The 18,982-nt window shown below is 49.2% G+C and overlaps 1 protein-coding gene across 1 annotated transcript in view; it reads right to left on the bottom strand.

Moving 5' to 3' along the window:
- Positions 1 to 18,982, bottom strand: part of PFKP (phosphofructokinase, platelet) — a 55,849-nt gene that overhangs the window by 517 nt on the left and 36,350 nt on the right. Inside the window, exons 12-21 of the mRNA XM_090266449.1 lie at positions 18,512 to 18,581; positions 18,164 to 18,310; positions 16,347 to 16,417; positions 14,689 to 14,776; positions 13,928 to 14,080; positions 5,907 to 6,071; positions 4,123 to 4,184; positions 3,621 to 3,732; positions 2,593 to 2,692; positions 1 to 103 (exon numbers count right to left, since the gene is read on the bottom strand). Coding sequence (XP_090122575.1) covers positions 1 to 103; positions 2,593 to 2,692; positions 3,621 to 3,732; positions 4,123 to 4,184; positions 5,907 to 6,071; positions 13,928 to 14,080; positions 14,689 to 14,776; positions 16,347 to 16,417; positions 18,164 to 18,310; positions 18,512 to 18,581 — 1,071 coding nt within the window. The remainder of the gene's footprint in view (positions 104 to 2,592; positions 2,693 to 3,620; positions 3,733 to 4,122; positions 4,185 to 5,906; positions 6,072 to 13,927; positions 14,081 to 14,688; positions 14,777 to 16,346; positions 16,418 to 18,163; positions 18,311 to 18,511; positions 18,582 to 18,982) is intronic.

The raw sequence follows: 18,982 nt of genomic DNA, 5'->3' as shown, positions 1-18,982 counted from the left end.
TCAAAGTCTGTCTCCTTCTTCAGCTCTGCCACAGGTTGGAAGACAAGGTTTCTTTTGCATATTCCCAGCACACAGATGGAGTCATCGGTTACAAACTTCTTTCCTGTAAAAGACAGAATAGTGACCTAAGAGTGGATACTGGGTCATGTTGAATGGTCTGGTGAAACGTCCAGTGAGGCCAGGAATGGGGAGAGAAGGTTTGCTGATGGGAGGGAACAGAGTCTTTACACCCTTCCTGGGCAGGAGCCAGACTCCCAGGATCCCCTGGGGCTGTGACGAGGTGGCAGAGAACACCCCGTAAGACGCCTTCAGGATGAGGGGAGGAAAGAGGCAGAGATGATGGGGTGCCCTCACTCCACATTCACCCTGAGAGGAGCTATTGCCTGTCCTTGGCAGTGAGACATACCCCATGGAGGGTAAGGTGGTGAATGCGTATCTCACTAAATACTGGACTAGGAAATAGGCTTAAACTGCAGAAAGATTTCAGTTACATGCTAATAAGAAGGTATACTCATGACTACACACACTGTGAGCAGCTGGAAATTAGTGAGGTAAGTGTCCTTAGATGAGCTGTGAAAAGAAAATAAAACCAAAACATAGGAAGAAATATGAAAGAAGTTGATATAGAAAACAAACTTATTAGGAATGAATGAGGACTAGGAATGCTGCCAGCATTAAAAAGAAAAGAAGATATGAAAATTTTTCATGTCAAGTTTTTTGAAAACTTAGATGCATTTGGGAATTTCCCAGAAAACATAACAAAAGGGATTCAAGAAACAAACACAAGGAGCTCTATCGTCGGGGGTCGGCAGCCGTCCGTCTCGAGAGACGATGGTGTAGCTTCTTAAGAGTCTATCTGCACCGCCGAGAATGGCTGTGCAGTCCAACTCAGGAGTGACACGGTATCTGTCTCCTCCCGTGTTGAATCGACATCTTGCGATGACGCTGGAGTGTCCTCTCCAGTGGAGCTGAAGCTACAGAGCCTGGGCAGGGTGATATGGAGGGTCTGCTGTTGCCCATGCAGCAGACCCCCCCTCTCTTCGCAGCTGAAGGGTCCAAGGGAAAGACGGAGTCAATACAGCTTGGCTTCAGGCGCGCCGCAGGAGTTGCCGGTGTTGACTACAACGTCAAACCGCCTTAGGGACTCCGGCTCCGGATTTTCTGTCAGGGTTTACTCCCTTAGCCTTTCCCCTGAAGAGGTATGCCGCAAGGCAGCGGAGGTTTTTTGGAGTCAGAGTTTTCCTTCTCTGATGTGCCCTGACTGGAAGATCGAACCAGCGACACTTAGCTCGCAGGCCGACGCTCAATCCACTGAGCCAAACCAGCCAGGGTTAAGGAGCTCTATAAACAGTAAGAAATTCAGCAGTCAGCTCTCCCTGCAAGGAAAACAGTGCTGGGGGGTGGGGGGGTGAGCTTTGAAGGAGGTATCAGGGAAGTTTTATCAAATATCCAAAAATTGAAACATCTTACAAATTATTTCTGAGGGAAACCTCAGACTTCTTAGAAAGTTAAAACAATTTCATATAACAAAATGTGAAAAAATTTCTATAAAATACTATAAACATAACCAACCCTAAGGAAAACTGTCAAAATAACTTGAAAAGTCCACAGAAGAAAATGTTATATAAGCATGAAAAACCTGGTATCAAAACTACAGAGATACAGTGGGAATGTGAGGCCCGCAGCATAGCAGTAGTTCAACGGATGTTTCACCCTGAGGGGACTAGGGCTGGCGTGCCCCACAGGTGAGCACACAACGATGAGACCAGTCTGGAGAACTAGACACAGCCTGTGCATCGCGGTGACCCAGGGTCCTACCCCTGGGTCCATGTGGCCCTGTGCACTGAAGCACTGCCTGTCAGCAGGACACCAGGACACTCAAGGCTGGGTCAGGATTGGCAGATGTCATAGTGGATGAGTTTCAAGACGGGCGCCCTTCAAAACCTAACACAGCATCAACGACGCCAGTCCACGAAAATGTACATTGCATATCCATTCACACAAACCACAAAAACAAAGCTGGGCTAAGTAACATCCTGGAAGGTTTAATCAGGTAGTAAGCAAGCTCTAAAGGAAGCAGTGGGGTGATTTATCACAATTCCAAGGTTCTGCTGGGAGGTAGTGAACTATGAGAGAAGCACACACTTAGGTAGTAAAGGAGGAAACAGTCTAGATACCTACAGTCCTTCCTTGCTTTCTCTAAAAAGGAGAGGCATGAATGAATCAATGAGTAGGTCTTCAAGTATCTTAGGTAAAAGCCAATTCAAACTGTTCCATGTGGCAAAGAGAACAAGGAAAGACCACATCTTAGGGTCTTGCAGAGGAGCCCAGTATGTAAACAGTAATTTTCTGTTAATTAAGAATGTCAATTACTTGATGCCTCCCATCACTAATAAGCAGGAATAAAACATTTTATGTTAATTATAACCTTGAACTTCATAAATGGAAACTGCAGAGTCTGGTAAGAGTAAAACCATTTTGTCAGGTGCAACTCAAGGCTGGATTTTAGCAGAGCAGAAACGAGCGCCCAGCTCCCTCCCAAAGTGCAGGCCCCCCTCCAGCCCAGGCCACCTGCTATGCGCCACTCAGTACCTTTTCCCTGAGCCTCCTTCAGTTGTGCGGTGATCCACTGCATGGCTCGGGCAGAGATTTTGGTTCCAAAGTTTCTGTCAAATGGGGAAGGTGCTCCACCCTGTTTGTGGTTAGTAGAAATAAAATGACTATTACTTAACAAAATTCACATCTAATTTGTAATTATGGGCTTTGAGTTTCTTTTTTTTTTTTTTTTTTTTTTGCAAATTTTATCTCCACCAGAAGATAGTTGGGACCAGACAAAAGCAAGCCCAGTGGCTCCTGCAGCCGGTTGAGCCTGAGGCCAGCAGCACAGCGCTTGCATAACCTAGCGGACTTCATTATTTTAACATCTTCTATCAGGATTCCCTAAGCTTACTGTGCGATGCAGGAGGGGTCCCAGTTTCCTTTAAGAACTGATCAACTCTGGGCTTGCTTTCATACACAAAAAAACACCTGCCTAGCATTTCATTGCAGATTCAAGAGATTCGGGGATCTTCTGAAATGCTCAATGGGCCCAAGGTTAGCACTTCCTAAGACATGGGAGTGGTCAGTAGTAGTGGGACAAGGATGGGCATGTGGTCAGGAGCCGGGGCCTGTGATTCTAACCCACCTCCCACTTACAGAGTGTACCCCAAGATTCGTTCCACCTCATTCTGATTTTGTACAAATCTCAAATATCCTTTGTTTATATTCCAATCTGAATGGTTATTAAAGCCCAATATGAAATGAGATACTTAATTTGAATACATTTTTCCAATTAACTGGTATCACTACATGAAAGTTAACCATTTCCCCAAAGTGCCCATGTACCGAAATATCACAACGGAATTCCTAAAGCTGTGATATCTGGTATGACTTCTAAATGGAACTATAGCATAGCTCAGATGTTTTTAATCATCTTGGAATTTATTTATGAATACACATTATTTTCCCCACAATGGCTAACATAAGACATCCATCTAAAAAGTCACACGAATAACAGCCTCCCTTTCTGTTTTGTGGGACCCTGGGGGCCACACGTGAGGGATAGGATGTCAGGCCCCTACCTGCTGCATGTGGCCCAGCACGTTCTTCCTGCAGTCAAACACCCCTTTGCCTTCTTCTGAATAGAGCTGGTAGATGAAGTCTGTGGTATAGTTTTCACTGCAGCTCTCATTTCTGAAACACACAAAGCCTCGGGCTCAGGGCTGGGGGGAAGCATCCATCCTATGGGCGCTGACCTATGGGGCTTACTTTGTCTCCATCCTAATCTCGTGCGTGACTCCACACATTTTCTTCTCTTTATAAATGTCAGCAGCTTAATTAAGGAAATGTCTTGAAGATACCTTTTTTAAAATTACAAAGCAAAATTAATTTTTAGAAATTACCCTTTAGTTATTTAAGTGTATGCAAGTTTTTCGCACTAAGCACAGTTAGCCTGTGGCTTTGACCCTTCAGTATTGAGTGAGGATCCTGCTGGAGAAGTGATGGCTCATTGTGTTTTATATCATGAAATGGGTTCTTGCTGAGAAGCCAGTTTTTACGTGAGAACTGGCCAGATCCTGTTACCTGAGCACAAGTCCCCTCTGAATGGTGGTCTTCATCTTCTCTGTCAGGTGCTCCACATTGGCCTAGGAAGGAGTGCTCTGTTAGTCACACAGGAAGCTTTTTAAGCGTCCCAGGCACCATGCGATCCTAAGTGCTGAACCTAGCAGCCGCTCTCAGAGTTCACACTTTGGTGGTGAGGACAACAGAAAATGCATCAGGTACAAGACCCGCGGTGAAGATGACAAGTTCATGTTACTGGGCCTATTTAGTGTGTGGAGCTTAGCTTCCATGGGAAACACTTTCCAAAATAAATAGGCTTTACCCTAAAACATAATTTATATATTCTGTGTCCTTCCCTAAAGCTTATACATTTATTCCTCCTACCTATTTTCATTAAAATATTTCTTATCTCAGAGGAAAATATCTGTCACCTCACTTGACATAGGCTCTCATATATACAATTGCCTAATGAGTATTTTCAGGCCAAGAGAAATTTTTATGGACTCGAATTTGTGCCCAAGTTCTCTAAGGAAAGGAATACTATATTTCAAGAGAAAATATGCAAAAAAGGAGATATTTACACATAAACAAATCCCAGCTGTAAGCACCTGCTACATACTGAGAGCTATGACATGGGCTGGTGAGGCACTATCTTTAGGCAGGTGATTGAAGTATAAATATATAATGTAGAGAAATTCATAGGTCAAGATAAAAAAAAATCACAGATAAGTAAAAGCATCAAGAATCTCTCCCTTTGGTTTGTTTGGTTCAGAAATATTAAAAAATCATAACTTTTACAAAGTTATGTTTTATCTGTGTTTCTGTGTATGTCAGTTGTGTTTTATTGGTTAATGCCTGTCCTGAACAGGCTGGCCTCCAATCCATGCCGGGGCTGAGCCGCCCGACTAACCTGTGCTTGCCCAACTAGCCCTCCACCTAAAAAGCTGGGGGGCCTGAGAAAAAACCCTTATCAGTTTAGAAGAATTCGCATCATGATGTTAAGATTTAAAAGAAGCAGTGACACAGGAGTGAAGCCTCCTGTCAGCCCTAATGTGGACGGGGGCGCTGACAGCATGCCAATGAGGGTCCGTTGACTAAGAGCAGTCCCACTCCAGCGGGGATACTGAGAGTGAGGGGGCTGTGTGTGTGAGGGCTGCGGGTACAGGGGAAATCTCTGCTGTGAACCTAAAACTGCTCTAAAACACCCAAAGCACGCAAGCAAGCAAGCGGCAGGGAAGGGCAGGAGTAAGTGTGGTTCCCATTTTGTTGATAGTTGTTAGTGCCCACAAGCGTGTTAAGCCCACTGCTGTGTCCCCAGCGGGTGTGCTCGTTGGTGGCGATGGGCGATGAGGGGCCTGCCACACATTCCAGCAGTAAATCCCACATTCTCACTGGACAGAGCTGCTCCTCCTGCACGGCCTCCAGGCTCCAGGAAGGGTGCTCTCCAACTACCATCTACCTTCCCAAGCTCAGACCGCAGGGCGCCGGGGGCCTCGGGAGCCTGAGTGCCCATCCCGTGGAACACCAGACGCCCTTGTTAAATGGCTGATGACCCACTGAAGGAAATGGTAACTGCTCAGTGGACGAAATAGGGTAGTGACAAAATCACAAATGCCTGAGTGAAGAGTGGAAGTGCCCTGAGTGGTGTGCTCACGCTGTCGCTGTGCGCAGGGCTCCAGCACCAGTTAATGTGGCGGGTCACTGGAAGTGCCTAAAACCCAATATACTATATGAAATCATAAAAACAAACCTCAGGGTTAGGCAGCAGCACTGAAGGACTCTCAGTGACGAACACGCCAACGTACCTGCAGGTCTCTGATGTCAAAGGGCTCCTCAAAGATGTAGGCTGCATCGGCACCAGCCGCCAGACCCCCCATGTTAGCCAGGTAGCCACAGTAGCCGCCCATGGTCTCGATGATGAACACGCGGCGCTTGGTCCCGCTGGCCGATTGCTTGATACGGTCACAGGTCTGGCCACAGAGAAGGACATGGGTCATTCCAATGCATGGCCAGCCAGTGCTGGGACAAGAGCAGCCAAGAGTCCAGCAGGTCCTGAGTGTGTGCCCATGGGTGTCACACCCAGGTGCACGCACAGGGGCAGAGACAGCTGGCCTTGGCCCTGACCTTAGCCACTGTGAAATTCTATTTGGTTTTCTTCTAAAAGGTTCCCCATGACCTTGGGTTTGGTCACCCTTAACCTGTCCCTCTATGTGAGCTCACATCAGGGCACCTCTACTGAGAGGGACAGGGGCTCCTAGACAGAGGTCCCACAAATCTTCCAGACACACACAGTGGGCCTGCCAAGGAAATGTCGGCCATCGCCCTCTTCAGGACACAAAGAAATCCACACACTGCTGTCCAGGCCACTGCCCTCTCTTCTCAAGCCCTGCAAAGCCTCTAACCAGCCTGTGAAATGTTCTGAGGCAGTCCTTGCCTTGCTCAGCCTTGAATAACTTCACCTTCTTCCTCGAATATTTCCAAGCCTTTCTATGGATCTCCAGGTCCTGCCCACGCCGCCTACCCCCCAGTGCTGTCCTGCTCCAGGACAGCGTACCCCAGGCCTCCCCAGGGACATATGGCCCATGGTAGGCTGGATAGTAGCCCCCAGAGGTACTCAGAGGGAGGCCTGACCCAGGGACAGATGGAGCAAGATGCTGCCTGCAGATCTTGCAAATGAGGAAGAGGCCAAGGGCCACGCATGCAACAAGGCCGTTCTAGGAGCCATAAGAATAGGACAGGTCCTCCCAGAGCTGACAGAGGGCACACAGACTGCTGACACTGTGACCTCAGCCCAGTGAAGTCATCTTGGATGTCCAGCAGCAAAGGAACTAGTGCAGGGCCCTTCCTGCCTCATCACCATGACAGACTTAAGTGTCATTTCCTCAGGAAAACTGCCTGATGGCTGGGGCAAGACAGCTCCCACTGCTGGCGCTCCACTGATGCTTCATGATCTCTCTTTGCACAAACCACCACAGCCCATCTTCCTGCAACTTTCTGTGTAATTATTTGATTCTCCCTCACTAGCCACAGGTTGGGCTCACATTCAGCCAAGCCTGGAACACAGTTGGCGCCCAATAAATATTTGGCAGTGAATGAGATGAAAGCATCCCGTCCACCCATCAGCCAGTCAAGGCCGGGGCACAGGGCCCCCCAGACTAAGCAGTCCTGCATCTAGAGTGAAATCACACGGGGGCTGGGGAGTGCAGCGTCGGAGACCAGGGGTCATGAAGAGAAGGCCTGTACACAAAGTATAATATTGATTCAGAGATTTTCACTTGAACACGTACTTTGGGTCACATGTGAGAGCGTTTTTATTTTCACACACAGGGCCAACTGCCATCATTCCTAACTAGGCTGTCAATTTTGTGGATGGAGCCTCACATTTCCCCAATAATTAGATTGATTTATTCCCAATTCAGCACGTGCTTTAGTTACTGGGTCACTTTGCAATCTCTAGGAGCTGAGAGGGAGGAGGAAATAGATACCAATGTGGGCAATTCTTGTCTTCCCAGTTCTGACGTGGGTGGGGGATGGAGCTAGACAGGCACCTGAAAACCCCTGACTGCTGCAGGGACAGGGACAGAACCCCAGGGGCTTGTGGGGGTGTTTGCGCCAGGTCTCTCATGCAGCATTCTAGCACTTACACTGTTCTACACAGTCTCTGTCTCAGAAGAATTCGGGGGTTTGGGAGAGTGGGCAGGACAGGGCTGTGCATGTGGGTAGGATGCCTAGGTACCCCCAGAGTGGCAGAGTCACGGGGTTCTCCCCAGCAGGTCACCTAAGGTGGAGATTATGTCACCAGTGCAGAGAACAGTGTTATAATTACCGAATGGCAGAAGACCATTCCAACAAAGCAGCTCTCCTGTGAGGCCAACGTGAATGCACGCATCTCTCAGCACCAACCCTGCAATGAAGGAGGCCAGGAGCCTGAGAGACCGTGCCTGACTCCTGCGCCACGGCCTTGGTTCCCTGTAAGACACTGACGGCCAGAGCAGTGACAGCGGCTGGCACCCTGAGCCTCTGCTTGCAGCTTAGCTGTGTAGCTCCTAACTTCTCCCTCCGCATCCCTTCAGTTGTGCCAGAGGGTCTGAATTCCTTTCTTCTAAAAATAGGACGTATTTCAGTCTGTCTCATTCAATTACTAAAAGCAGTACCAAGAAGTGAGAGGCCACAGCCGCAACTGCGCCCCTGCCCCGAGCTGGTGGCACATGGTATGGAGGGGCTCCTCCTTTGGGTGAGAGCAAGGAATCAAGGAGGAGATGCCCCTGCCTGGCCTGGACGCCCTACCAGCCCCACTGGCCATGTTCACTGTGGGAATGTCCCCTCCCGTGAACGCTGACGCCCTCCAGTGGCCAACATATGATTCTTAGAGAAAAATCTTCGGGTGTTGACCCACTGGAGAAAAAAAAATCTCAAGAGACAGTTCCAATGCTACTAATTTTTTGCCAGAGTGGTGTTTTAAAAATATAAGTCAAATTTGAAAGATAAAGTGATGCTTAGAATGGCGTGAATATAGAAAAAAGCCCATGGACTCGTGGAGACACGGTCAGTCGTGTCCTGTTAACAGGTTTGGAGGTCAGCCTCCCATGACCTGGGAGGTGGACTGTAGGCTGAACTTGGGCTGGAACAGGCTGGCCAGGGCTACAGGGGGTGCCGCCCCCTGACCCCCACCCCCCCGCCACAGCACACAAACCAATGGTGGAGTTGGGGTGCAGCCAAGGGTAGAGCTGGGGTGAGCAGCTGGGAGATGCTGACTGTGCCTGTGGAGGCGCAAAGGGGGACACCTGGGACCTCCAGCACCCACTGGCCAGTGGCTGCTCTAAGGGTCTATGACAGTATTTTACCTGCCAAGAAGCAGAACTCCAAGGAGATGAACTGCGGGGCCCATAGAAGCCTCCAACTTGGAACAAGGTCATCCCCCCACTGGGGATGAGAGCAAGCCCACCTCCTGCCAGCAGCTTCAGAGAGAAAATGAGTGAGAAGCTCAGATGTGCCCATCAGTTTAAGAGCGAGAAACGCAGGCAAGTGCCCCTAGCAACAGCCCTTCCTGGCCTCTCCCTGCATCCTCATTCAGCTCTGGACAATGGACTTGGACCAAAATGGCAGACTTCTGAGGGGTCTGCCACTCTGAACGGAGACCTCTGCCACCGGGTCAGGGCTTTGCGCGAGACGTGACTAGCTGAAGGAGGCTTCCGCACCTCTGCCGGGCGGCCACTGTCACAGAGCCTGCTCGGCCGCTTTCCCTTTCCTGCGGGGGGACGACCACACCCCACAGCAGAGGCCTCATGCCCACTCACCACACAGACCTGACAGCAACCACAGCCTGGCACTGAGTGGACACCAGGTGGGCTGGCGGCTCAGAGGCATCGGTTCCTGTGACGGAACAGGGCTGCCACCCAGGTGCAGGCCTGCCAGGTCCCTCACTTCCAAGAGAGACTGTCTTAGCCCCTGAGCTCCACCTACTACACAAGGAAAGATGCCTCCTGCTCTTCTGAAACATTCTCACTCACCTATCACCTAACCCCGTCTACTCTGAGATCCTTAACAGACCTTGAGTCTGGCCATCACCTTGGGCACCAGCACAGGCCTGTGGGCTCTCAGGCTTCTCATCCAGGTGGGACAGAAGCTGGAAAAAACTACCCTGTCATGGAAAGTGTGGTATAATCTCCTGCTAATGAAAAAAAATTTTTTAAGGAGTAATAATAAATTTGGTTCATTCATTCTGGATGGCTGGCCAGGTTTCCCTATTCAGTTTCCCCCTGTGGGGGAGGGGAAGACCTTCTAAGTTCATCCCGCCGGCTGCGCTCCTGGGGCAAGAGAAACATGGGAAGGCAGACGCAAGGGAACGTCCTTACCTCTACAATCGCATTTAGGGCAGTGTCACAGCCCATGCTCAGCTCTGTACCGGGGACATTGTTGCTAATGGTGGCAGGCACGAGGCAAATGGGCATGCAAAGCTCCTGATGGTCGCCACGCGCCTGGGCAAATGTGACCGAGCTCTGGAAAGCCTGAAGCAGCAGTGTGGGTGGTCAGCAGGCATCTGGTGCCTCACCTGCTGTCAGCAGGTGGGGCCAAGCTCCTCTGTGCATTGTCAGTGGGGAGAGGAAGCTTCGGGTTAGTGCTGTGCAGGAGCAGGGTGACCACATGGGACCCAGGTGCTGGCCTCAGCATGAGGATGGCCAGTGCAGGGGGCGTGGGGTGCTCACCACCCAGCACAAGGGGACGCAAGCAGGAGGCAGCAAAGCAGGGCCAGAAGCAACATTGAGGTTAGTGGTGGCAGAACAGCTGGCCTTTCTCAGCGTCTCTAAGGTGAGGCAACACAATTAGGTGGAGAATCTAAGGGGGACACCCAATCTGGGGGCTTCCTACAGTAAGCAGGGCGAGGGCCTGCCTGTTAGGACTCTACAAACGACCCCCATTAACGATGTGGCCACCATGAGGCCCCACTGGAGAGACACAGTCACATGTCTGGGTGCCTCTGCTCGGTGTTAGGAGCAACTCTTCGCTTTGCAATTCTTACACAAAGCAGCATAGAGGAGCTTTGGAACCGAACGGTGAAATTGTTCGGCTCTGATGTTGAAAAAGCCAGCTGCTCTTGGGGACATGGCAGAGATTTAAATCACCTGCCTTGAGTGTTAATCAAAGCATTTCATTAGTACACAGGCCCACTGTCCACCATCCTCAAGTTCACTAAGCTCCAAACATAGCCACGGTTCAGTGGACATTTGTGGGCAAACAGGCCCATGTGTGGTCTTTATCCCCCTAATGTGACCACTACGCACCCTGTTGCAGGAAGATCACATGGGAGACAGGCTGTGCTCCAGGCCTTCTGGAAGGATGGCTGCCCAGCTGTCCTGAGGTTCTCAGAACCAAGTTGAGTTCAAGGGTACCTGAGGCCTGAGAGTGTGTGGATGGTGGACCTGTGGTGGGTTAGTCCAGGGAGCCAAGAGGAAGGGGGGGGGGGGGGTCACTCACCTGCCTGACACCTCTGCCATCATGCCCTTCAGCCCACCCTTGTCCTGCCTCAGGGTCCGAGTAGAGACATGTCCCCCTGACACGAAGTGACCCTGGACATGGCGCTGTCCACTCCGAGAAGAGAGACTGGATGAATTTATAGGGAACAATTCTGATTTCCAATCTCTTCAACCATAATCTGGGCTGACAGCAGGGCTGTGACCCTGGCCACCTTCACGGCCTTCCTGGATGCACAGAGCTCAGTACACATCACTGTGTTCTGACTAAGTAGCGTCTGGTTCTGGGGCGTGGACAGCATCCACCGGAAAGCCTGAAGCAACTCCAAATGCCTGTTCTGCCCTGGACGCCTGCCACCTTCCTGACGTGGTAAGTGCACTGGGACCCGTTTTTCACGATGCACCTGTGAGCCATGTGCTGGTGAGAACGAATAACTGTGAGGACAATGACTAAATGTGCAAAGACGCAACGGCACATTGCCTGAGACCGTCCCAGGATTTCTTACCCTCAGCACCTTTGACATTCTGGGCCAATAGTTCCTTGTTTGGGGGAAGTCCTTACCTGGTACAGGAGGTGTCCTTACATTGTGGGTGCTCCAGCCACCAGATGCCAGAGGCTCCACCTTGGCCAGTTTTGAGGACCAAAAATGTCCCTGGACATCAGAGATGTTCCTGGGGGCAAAAGTGCCACCAGGTGAGAACCGCCCAGCTCTCTGACCAGATGGAGCTGTTGGCAGTGGAGATGTCACAGGTCTGCGTCCTGAGTGTTTCCAGGGCTGAGCTATTGGCACTGCTGTCATCAGGGCATCAGGACACAGACCTGCAAGTGACCTGCCTGGGAAAGAGCGACTGAGCGAGGTGGACACACTGATGCTGCCTGGACCCCCCGTGCAGATCAGGAGGGATGTAGAGCATGTGTCCCATAGGCTCAGGCCCCTACCACCAGCACGTCCCCTTTCCCTTTCATGGCCGCCAGCCCAGCAGAGTTCCAGCCTGCATCCCAACCTCCTGAGAAGGGCTCAGTTTCGTTTGGGCTTCTACAGACAGCACTCTCAAAAAAACAGCAGTTTCTACATGCCGCGCCCACACCTCTCTCCCTGCAGCCTAAGGGGACCTGGAGCAGACGCACAAGGGGTCACCCTGACTTCCCGCAGGCCCTGATCACCAACCAGAACCAGAACCAGAACCACAGCACCTCCAAGACCGCCTGGCTCACCCAGCAAATGTGGCCTTGCCTATCACCAACAGAAAACCATCAATGGAAAACCTCCATCATGTCTAGTTACACCATCTTCAAGAAGCTGAATGAATACAACACCGACTTTAAAAGGCCAAGTAATAAACCTCAAAGACCCCGCCCCTAGGAAAGCAGGATGCATAATTTGGAGTGTTCTTCCTGTATATTTGGTTTCAAAATTTCAACAACACACATGTAAGTATTAGATCTTTATAACCTTGGAAAAAATTATTTGTAGCAGAGGAGCCTGGAATTACAAAGTAGATGAGTCCTGCCTTCGTGCCTGAAAATGTGTATCAAATACCACAAGGAATAAACACCAGTGACAGGACCCGCAGACAATATTTTCAAAGCCCTCTTCCCTGCCACCACCCAGGGTTCCGTTTTGGTAACAATTAAGAAAAATGAACTTCCAGCTGATTTTACTGCAAACTCAACATAATCAGATTCAAAATTCAACAAAGGCAAAGAAAAGAGCAATTCAAGCAAAGAAGAAGTTCATTTTGCGACAGACAGGCCCTTACAATTCACAGCTTGGAGATCCATCGGGAGAGGCATTAGTCCAGAGCAGGGAAAGCAGGGTGACAGTCACAGGACAGCAGGCGCAGTGCCAGCAAGCGGTTAGGGGCACACACAGGACGGACTCCGGCGCGGGGACACGGCAACACAGGGCAGGGCTTTTTAGTAAAAAAATCGCAGAAAGTTTAGGAAGCTCAGAAAAGCAACAAACAAGCAGTGTGCATTACTTACCATTGACTTTTATTTTAAAAGCATTAATTTTTTTTTTTTTTTTTTTTTTTAATTTACCAGCACTGGAAACAAAACTGATGCCATGGGTTTAAGGAAAAATAATCTTAGAAAATCATTCATGAGATCTAGTTCTCAGAAAGAAAATAAAATTTCAGAAGTTACTGAAAAAATGTAGGCACTGAATTAAAAAATAATGCATTCTATGTTAGATACTGATCTTCAAACTCCCATGTGATTTCCCAAGTGTGATTCACAAATACAGTATATTTCTATGCTATTTCCATTCATCAAAGAAAAACAAAAAATAACCCTTAAATAGCACCAATACTGCATAGATATAATTTAACGTCCCCAGTGTACCAAGGGGAGAATGATGCTGAGAGGCTTGACTGAAAGAACAATGGACACTAACGGTCGATTCATGTTGATGAATAAAATTATAAAATATTTAGCTCAGGTTCTATCCTCAAACATCAAAGCAGAGCCATTGGCCCCAGGATTCATCACAGCAAGGTGACAGAGGCTAGAAGTAAAATTGACTCAGAATGAAAAAAAAGAAAAAAAAACTTCACAAAACGAATTTTAATGATTTTCCAAATCACAAACAGTATGACCCACGAGTACCTGAGTGGCAGATGCTGTCACTTAGGGGCACGCCACCCAGGCCACAGCACAGGGAAAGAAGAGGTACGGAACTTTGGGAGTTGGATTAGAGAAGGTCAGACTTTTTAAAAAAATACTTTTTTGGAAACAAACAAACAACTGAGACCTGGCTTGGGTCTCTGGTGTACTGGTAGATAAAAATGGGCCAGGCGCCCTTGATTAGTGTCCGCTCTGGTTAGCCTGCTTTGCTGCCACACAGACTTACATCAGTGATGGTGTTCAGAGCGGTGTCAGCCCCAATGCTGAAATCGGACCCAGGCACGTTGTTGGACACGGTGGCGGGAACCATAACCATAGGGACACAGAACTCCTTGAGTTTCCCCCGGGCAGCTGACAGTTCCAGCAGTCCCAGGTAGGCCTGTGGGACAAGCGTGCACAGTTGGGGGATGGGGAGGCAGCAGGAGGACTGAGAAAGTTGCTAGAAAGTCAACTTGGAAAACATGTTAATGTCACAACACGGGGAGCGGTTTTTTAAACACAAAGGGGCCCACAGGACATTGTCATATAGATGCAAGACTAAGTCTCTTATTGGCAAGCTGAGTAGTTGAGACTCTTGCATTTGCTTGAAAGGAAATCATAAGGTTTTCATGGGACTGATTTTGGTTGAATAGAAAAAAAATTTAAGGCCTACAGTCCAACATGGGATTAAAAAAAATGATTTGCCCATATAACTCCCTTCATCTCTGAACAGCCAATGGGCTCCAAATTCAAGAGAAAGAATCATTTCTATAGACTTGGAAGATACCGTAACTCACTGAACTGCTGGGCCCCAGTCAAGGAGACAAGTGTCACTTCCCGCTGGGTGAGTCTTGCCACCTGTTATGCTCTGTGTCACAGCTTTCCAGTGGCAGGTGGGCTTGGGGCTCTGTGACCCCAGTTCATGAGGACCTTGGTGGAGCCGGTGCAGGCCACCATTCAAGCCTACAGCGTGAAGGAGCCAAGTGGTGAACAGCAACGGTGACGTACCTCAAACCCACCGATGATCAGCAGTGCATTGATGCTGTGGGTGCGCATCTGAGTAGCAATTTCCTCCAAGTACTTCCCGGGGAGTATCCTAAAAATAGTTCAAGAGAGATGAGGTCCGACAGGCCTCATAAAGTGACAAAACGCCCACCTCCGTGGTGGAGCTGGGGGCACTGAGCAGTGGAAGGTCTGCCTCCTCCTCCATGTGGCTGGCAGCCAGCAGTGCCATGGAACCGCCCACAGTGGGAGTGGCCAGGGGTCAAGTCCCAAAGAGTATATTTTCAAAAAGAGACAGGGAGAAGCTTTACAGCTGCCCCATACTTTCGCCTCAAAAGAATCCTTCGGCCTCATTAGGAAAAAAAATGAACCACAATAACTTGCAAATATTCGCGACAAATATTATTTAAATGGAAACGTCCAGTTTGTACTTTATCCAAACTAATCTTTAAAGTCTCACCCACTTCTGTTTGCTGTTCTCCTGTTTTATCACCTGTTTCAAACATAGCCAACAAGAGCAGTCAGACAGATGTTAGTTGGCCCCGTCCTAAGGGCCACCTAACACCACCCAGCCGTCCATCATGTGGACTGGAGAAAACAGTGTCCGCACTGTTGGTAAACTCATAAGGTGTAGGGCAAATATACTCAGGCCTGGCCGTCAGGGCACACAGTAGGTGTGACATCAAGGACAAGATCCCCCCCAGCATCTGGAGTAAAGCTCTTGAAGCCTCGTCAGGAGCTGTTGTCAGCTCACCTAGAGCAGTGCCAGGACGGCACATAAAGCAAACGGTGCCTGAGGTGTCACTGACGGGCTGCAGAGGCTACTTCTGGCCAGGGTTTTGCTGCCCAGAACACCAACACTGCAGGCCCTCGGGGGGCTGGACAGCAATCACGGGAGAGCCAGCCCTGCAGACCACCTCAGCAGCTGGTTTCAAAGCAAAATGGAGGGTGAGACAGTGTCCGTGGGACAATGAACTGACACTCATATGGGATCCGATATTTACCAGACTTACAAATTATTTTCCTTCAATATAAAACATGACAAATAGTAACAACTGATGTTAATTTGCACTCCCGATAGCGAAGATGAAAAGACTCAGAGTTCATATTAAGTAACGGTGCCTGGTGAAAATAAATATGAAGCTCACTGTGATTCAGAAACCTATGTTTTGTGCAGGAAATCACTTGGGTCACATTTCCGGTGGTGGGAACTGGCCTCCAGCACCAGTGCCACTCGGGTCTGTTCCCACTGACGCTAAGCCACTATCAAACGTGCTCTAATTCTGGTTCGCACAGCACGGTGCCCAACGCTCAGGGACTTTGCTCACCTTCGGTATCTCAAATGAGGTGGCGAATTTCTGCCCACCTTCTTTTCTTTTTTTGTTTTTGTTTTTTTTCTATTCTGCCCACCTCCTGATTCTCCAAATCAGTGGGTAGATGAGGTTTGGGAGGAAACAGCGTGTGAGTTATCTGCCACATCTCCTTTCAAGGGCACAGTTCAGCCTCAGATCCTAACATAAGCTGGAACACTCCTGGGTGGGGCCAGGATGTGGACCAGGGTCACCCTCCTTTGGGACCCTTTACAGCATGTGCACCAGCTACTCCTCTAAAATAATGGCCTTTCTTCCTCCTAAAAGCAGGTCACAATCAAGGAAGGAAATTACCGCTTTGTCCCAAGAATGGAGCCGCCTTGTCCGGTCCAGCCTCCAACATCCGACCAGCCGATTTCTTTTATCTAAAGTGCAAACACAGAGAATGAGATGGCTCAGGTGAGAAAAGAAGGGAGTTAGAAGTTTTATAAACAGCTCAAAGGTCGGCACTTCCAGCGAGCTGCCTGTCTGTAGGATTTGTGACATGTTAGGAAGTGGCTTCCATCACCATGCTGAGGGAGTCAATACACAAACCAGGTGCTAAGGTCCAATCATTAGACAGAAAGCCCTCCTGCCTGCATAATTTCTCTGCATCTTAGTCCCCGGTCAGTAGAATAGATGAATTCTTTAGTTGGTCAAATTCTACCATTGAGAATTAAAAGAAAAATTGACATTATTGTTTTTTAATCGACATAAGATTAAAAGAAAACTTCCTTAGTTAAACTTTAAAAAACTAAAAGGACAGATGATGCCAGCTAGGTGTGTGCACCCTCCCTTCAGCACACCTCAGTTTCCTGGCTAGGGCTCCCCTCTCTCCTCTTAACAGAGAGCCCTTTCTTTTCACAGCTTTGGGGACTTCCCTATGTCATACTTTGAAACACCATCTGTAATCTGACGCCCCCAAATGTGCATCTTTAGCCCGTGCCTCTTGAAGACCCAGAACATGATCTCTTATCTGCTCATTAGACACCTTCCCTAGGATTCCCATCAGACATCCCATTTAACATCTTAGAATCTCAGTGCTTCTTACATTTCCTCATGTCAATCAGCTGCAACTCAGGCCAGAAACAGACTCATTCTCACCTCCTTTTTTCACCCCTGTGCATATTTAGTGACCACACTCTATTGGCTCTGACATCAAAATATATCCAAGACCCTGGAAGACATCTCATCAAATCCACTGTTGCCAGACTGGACCAAGTCCCCTACACCTCCTGTCTGGGTTACTACAGAAGGCCCCTGACTAGTGAACTACTTCCCATTTCTGCTTCCTGAAATCTGTATATGACAGACCCCTGCTCAAAACCCATCTTCTCAGAATAAAAGTCAAACTCCATACAATTCCTACAAAGAACCTGCCCTGTCTCCTCCCTCCTCCCACCCCGCCCCTCTCCTGCTGCAGTTACACCAGCCCCTCCCATCTCTGAACACCTCAGACCTTTGCACTGTCCTCTCTCTGCCTGGAAAAGCATCGCAATGTCCCTGTGGGCCACTCAGTCAGCCCTTTGACCTTGAGTCTAAAACCACCTCCCAGCAGCATCTCCCTTTAGCATCTTAGTGCAGAATACCTCCCCCCCCTGAACCCAGGGCTCACCCGGCCCCCTCCTTGTGTGTCTCTCTAGCACTGGGCACTTCCTTATATGCCCTACAGTTACTCAGTCAATTTTTATTTACACTCATCTCCCTCCATAAGATGAAAACCCCACAGCAGCAGTAGTTTTGTCTGCTTTCGTCATTAACTGTGACACAATGCAGGACTGTAAACATCGTGAGGAGGCTGCAAGTCCGATCCTCTTGACCAACTGCATCCTGGCCCACAGTGTTAGTGTACTAGGTTACTCAGCAACTATTTACTGAGTTCTCATGCTGGGTCCAGTTTTCTCATAAGGAAAATGGGGATTATATCTCAGATGCATTGTGAGATTTAAACTGGATGACACATGTCAATCCCATAGAAGTAGTAAGGCCCTTCCTTAGGATGGGATCCTAAAGTAGAAGTTGTCCTTTAAAAAATAGTCTCTCTGTTTCTTATGGAGTCCAAGGTCCTGCATTTTCCCCACAACATCCCCGTCCAAGACATTCCTTCACCAGCCACCTCCTGAGGGACCCACCTGGCCTTTGGCAAAGCCCTCAAAGCCATCGTAGACGGCGTACATCTTGTGTCCTTCTGAGATGCCGAACCGCACAGCTGAGCGCACGGCTGCGTTCATCCCAGCAGCTGGGGCTCCCACATTGATGACAGCCACGTTGAAGCCACTCTGCAAGACAGGGGGCATGTGGCACCTGTCACAGGTATGTCAATGCTCATGCACACCTGGGAGGTGGCCCTGCCCACCACCAGGTGCCAGGAGTGCATGAAGGCTGCAGCATTGTCCAGGGCAGGAAGGCAGCCCAGGGACAGGGTCAGTGGGGACCGTCAAGGACACCTCGGACAGCTGACATGCAGCGTCGTCACCTACCTTTAGGATACTGGAATCTGGCATCTTGATGGCGAGCCGCTTATAGGTATTAAGGTTGCCCTCGAAGCTCCTAGGAGAAAACGACGCTGTTGGGCCAAATTTAGAATGTGTACGACACAGGAGGGAGCTCACAAGAAGCAAGGCGCAGACAACAATGGTGCCAGGAGCAGACAGTCTGCAAAAGCTGCTCTGTCCCTCGGGAGCAGGGGGCCCGGATGTTACCCTGTGACCTGCCTGCCCTCGTGGGGACACAGGTGTATAGGCACACATTGTGTAATTGGGCTAAGGGACAAAGGCATCCAGTACTTCTCGGGTTTCTTTGCTAATACGCTAGCCACTTGTCACTTGCTATCTTAATCTCATTACATTCTGATGACACCCCTGACCCAAATAAACAAAAATATAAAGCATTTCCCTCTAACTAATTATTTAGGCCCTAAATTGGCAGAAGTGGCTCCTGCCTGCCATCTT

Source organism: Furipterus horrens, unplaced genomic scaffold (assembly GCF_987537825.1).
Source record: "Furipterus horrens unplaced genomic scaffold, mFurHor1.1.pri manual_scaffold_2, whole genome shotgun sequence".
Lineage (NCBI taxonomy): Eukaryota > Metazoa > Chordata > Mammalia > Chiroptera > Furipteridae > Furipterus > Furipterus horrens.
The sequence above is the reverse complement of the archived record's forward strand: the minus strand, read 5'-3'. Positions and strand labels throughout refer to the sequence as shown.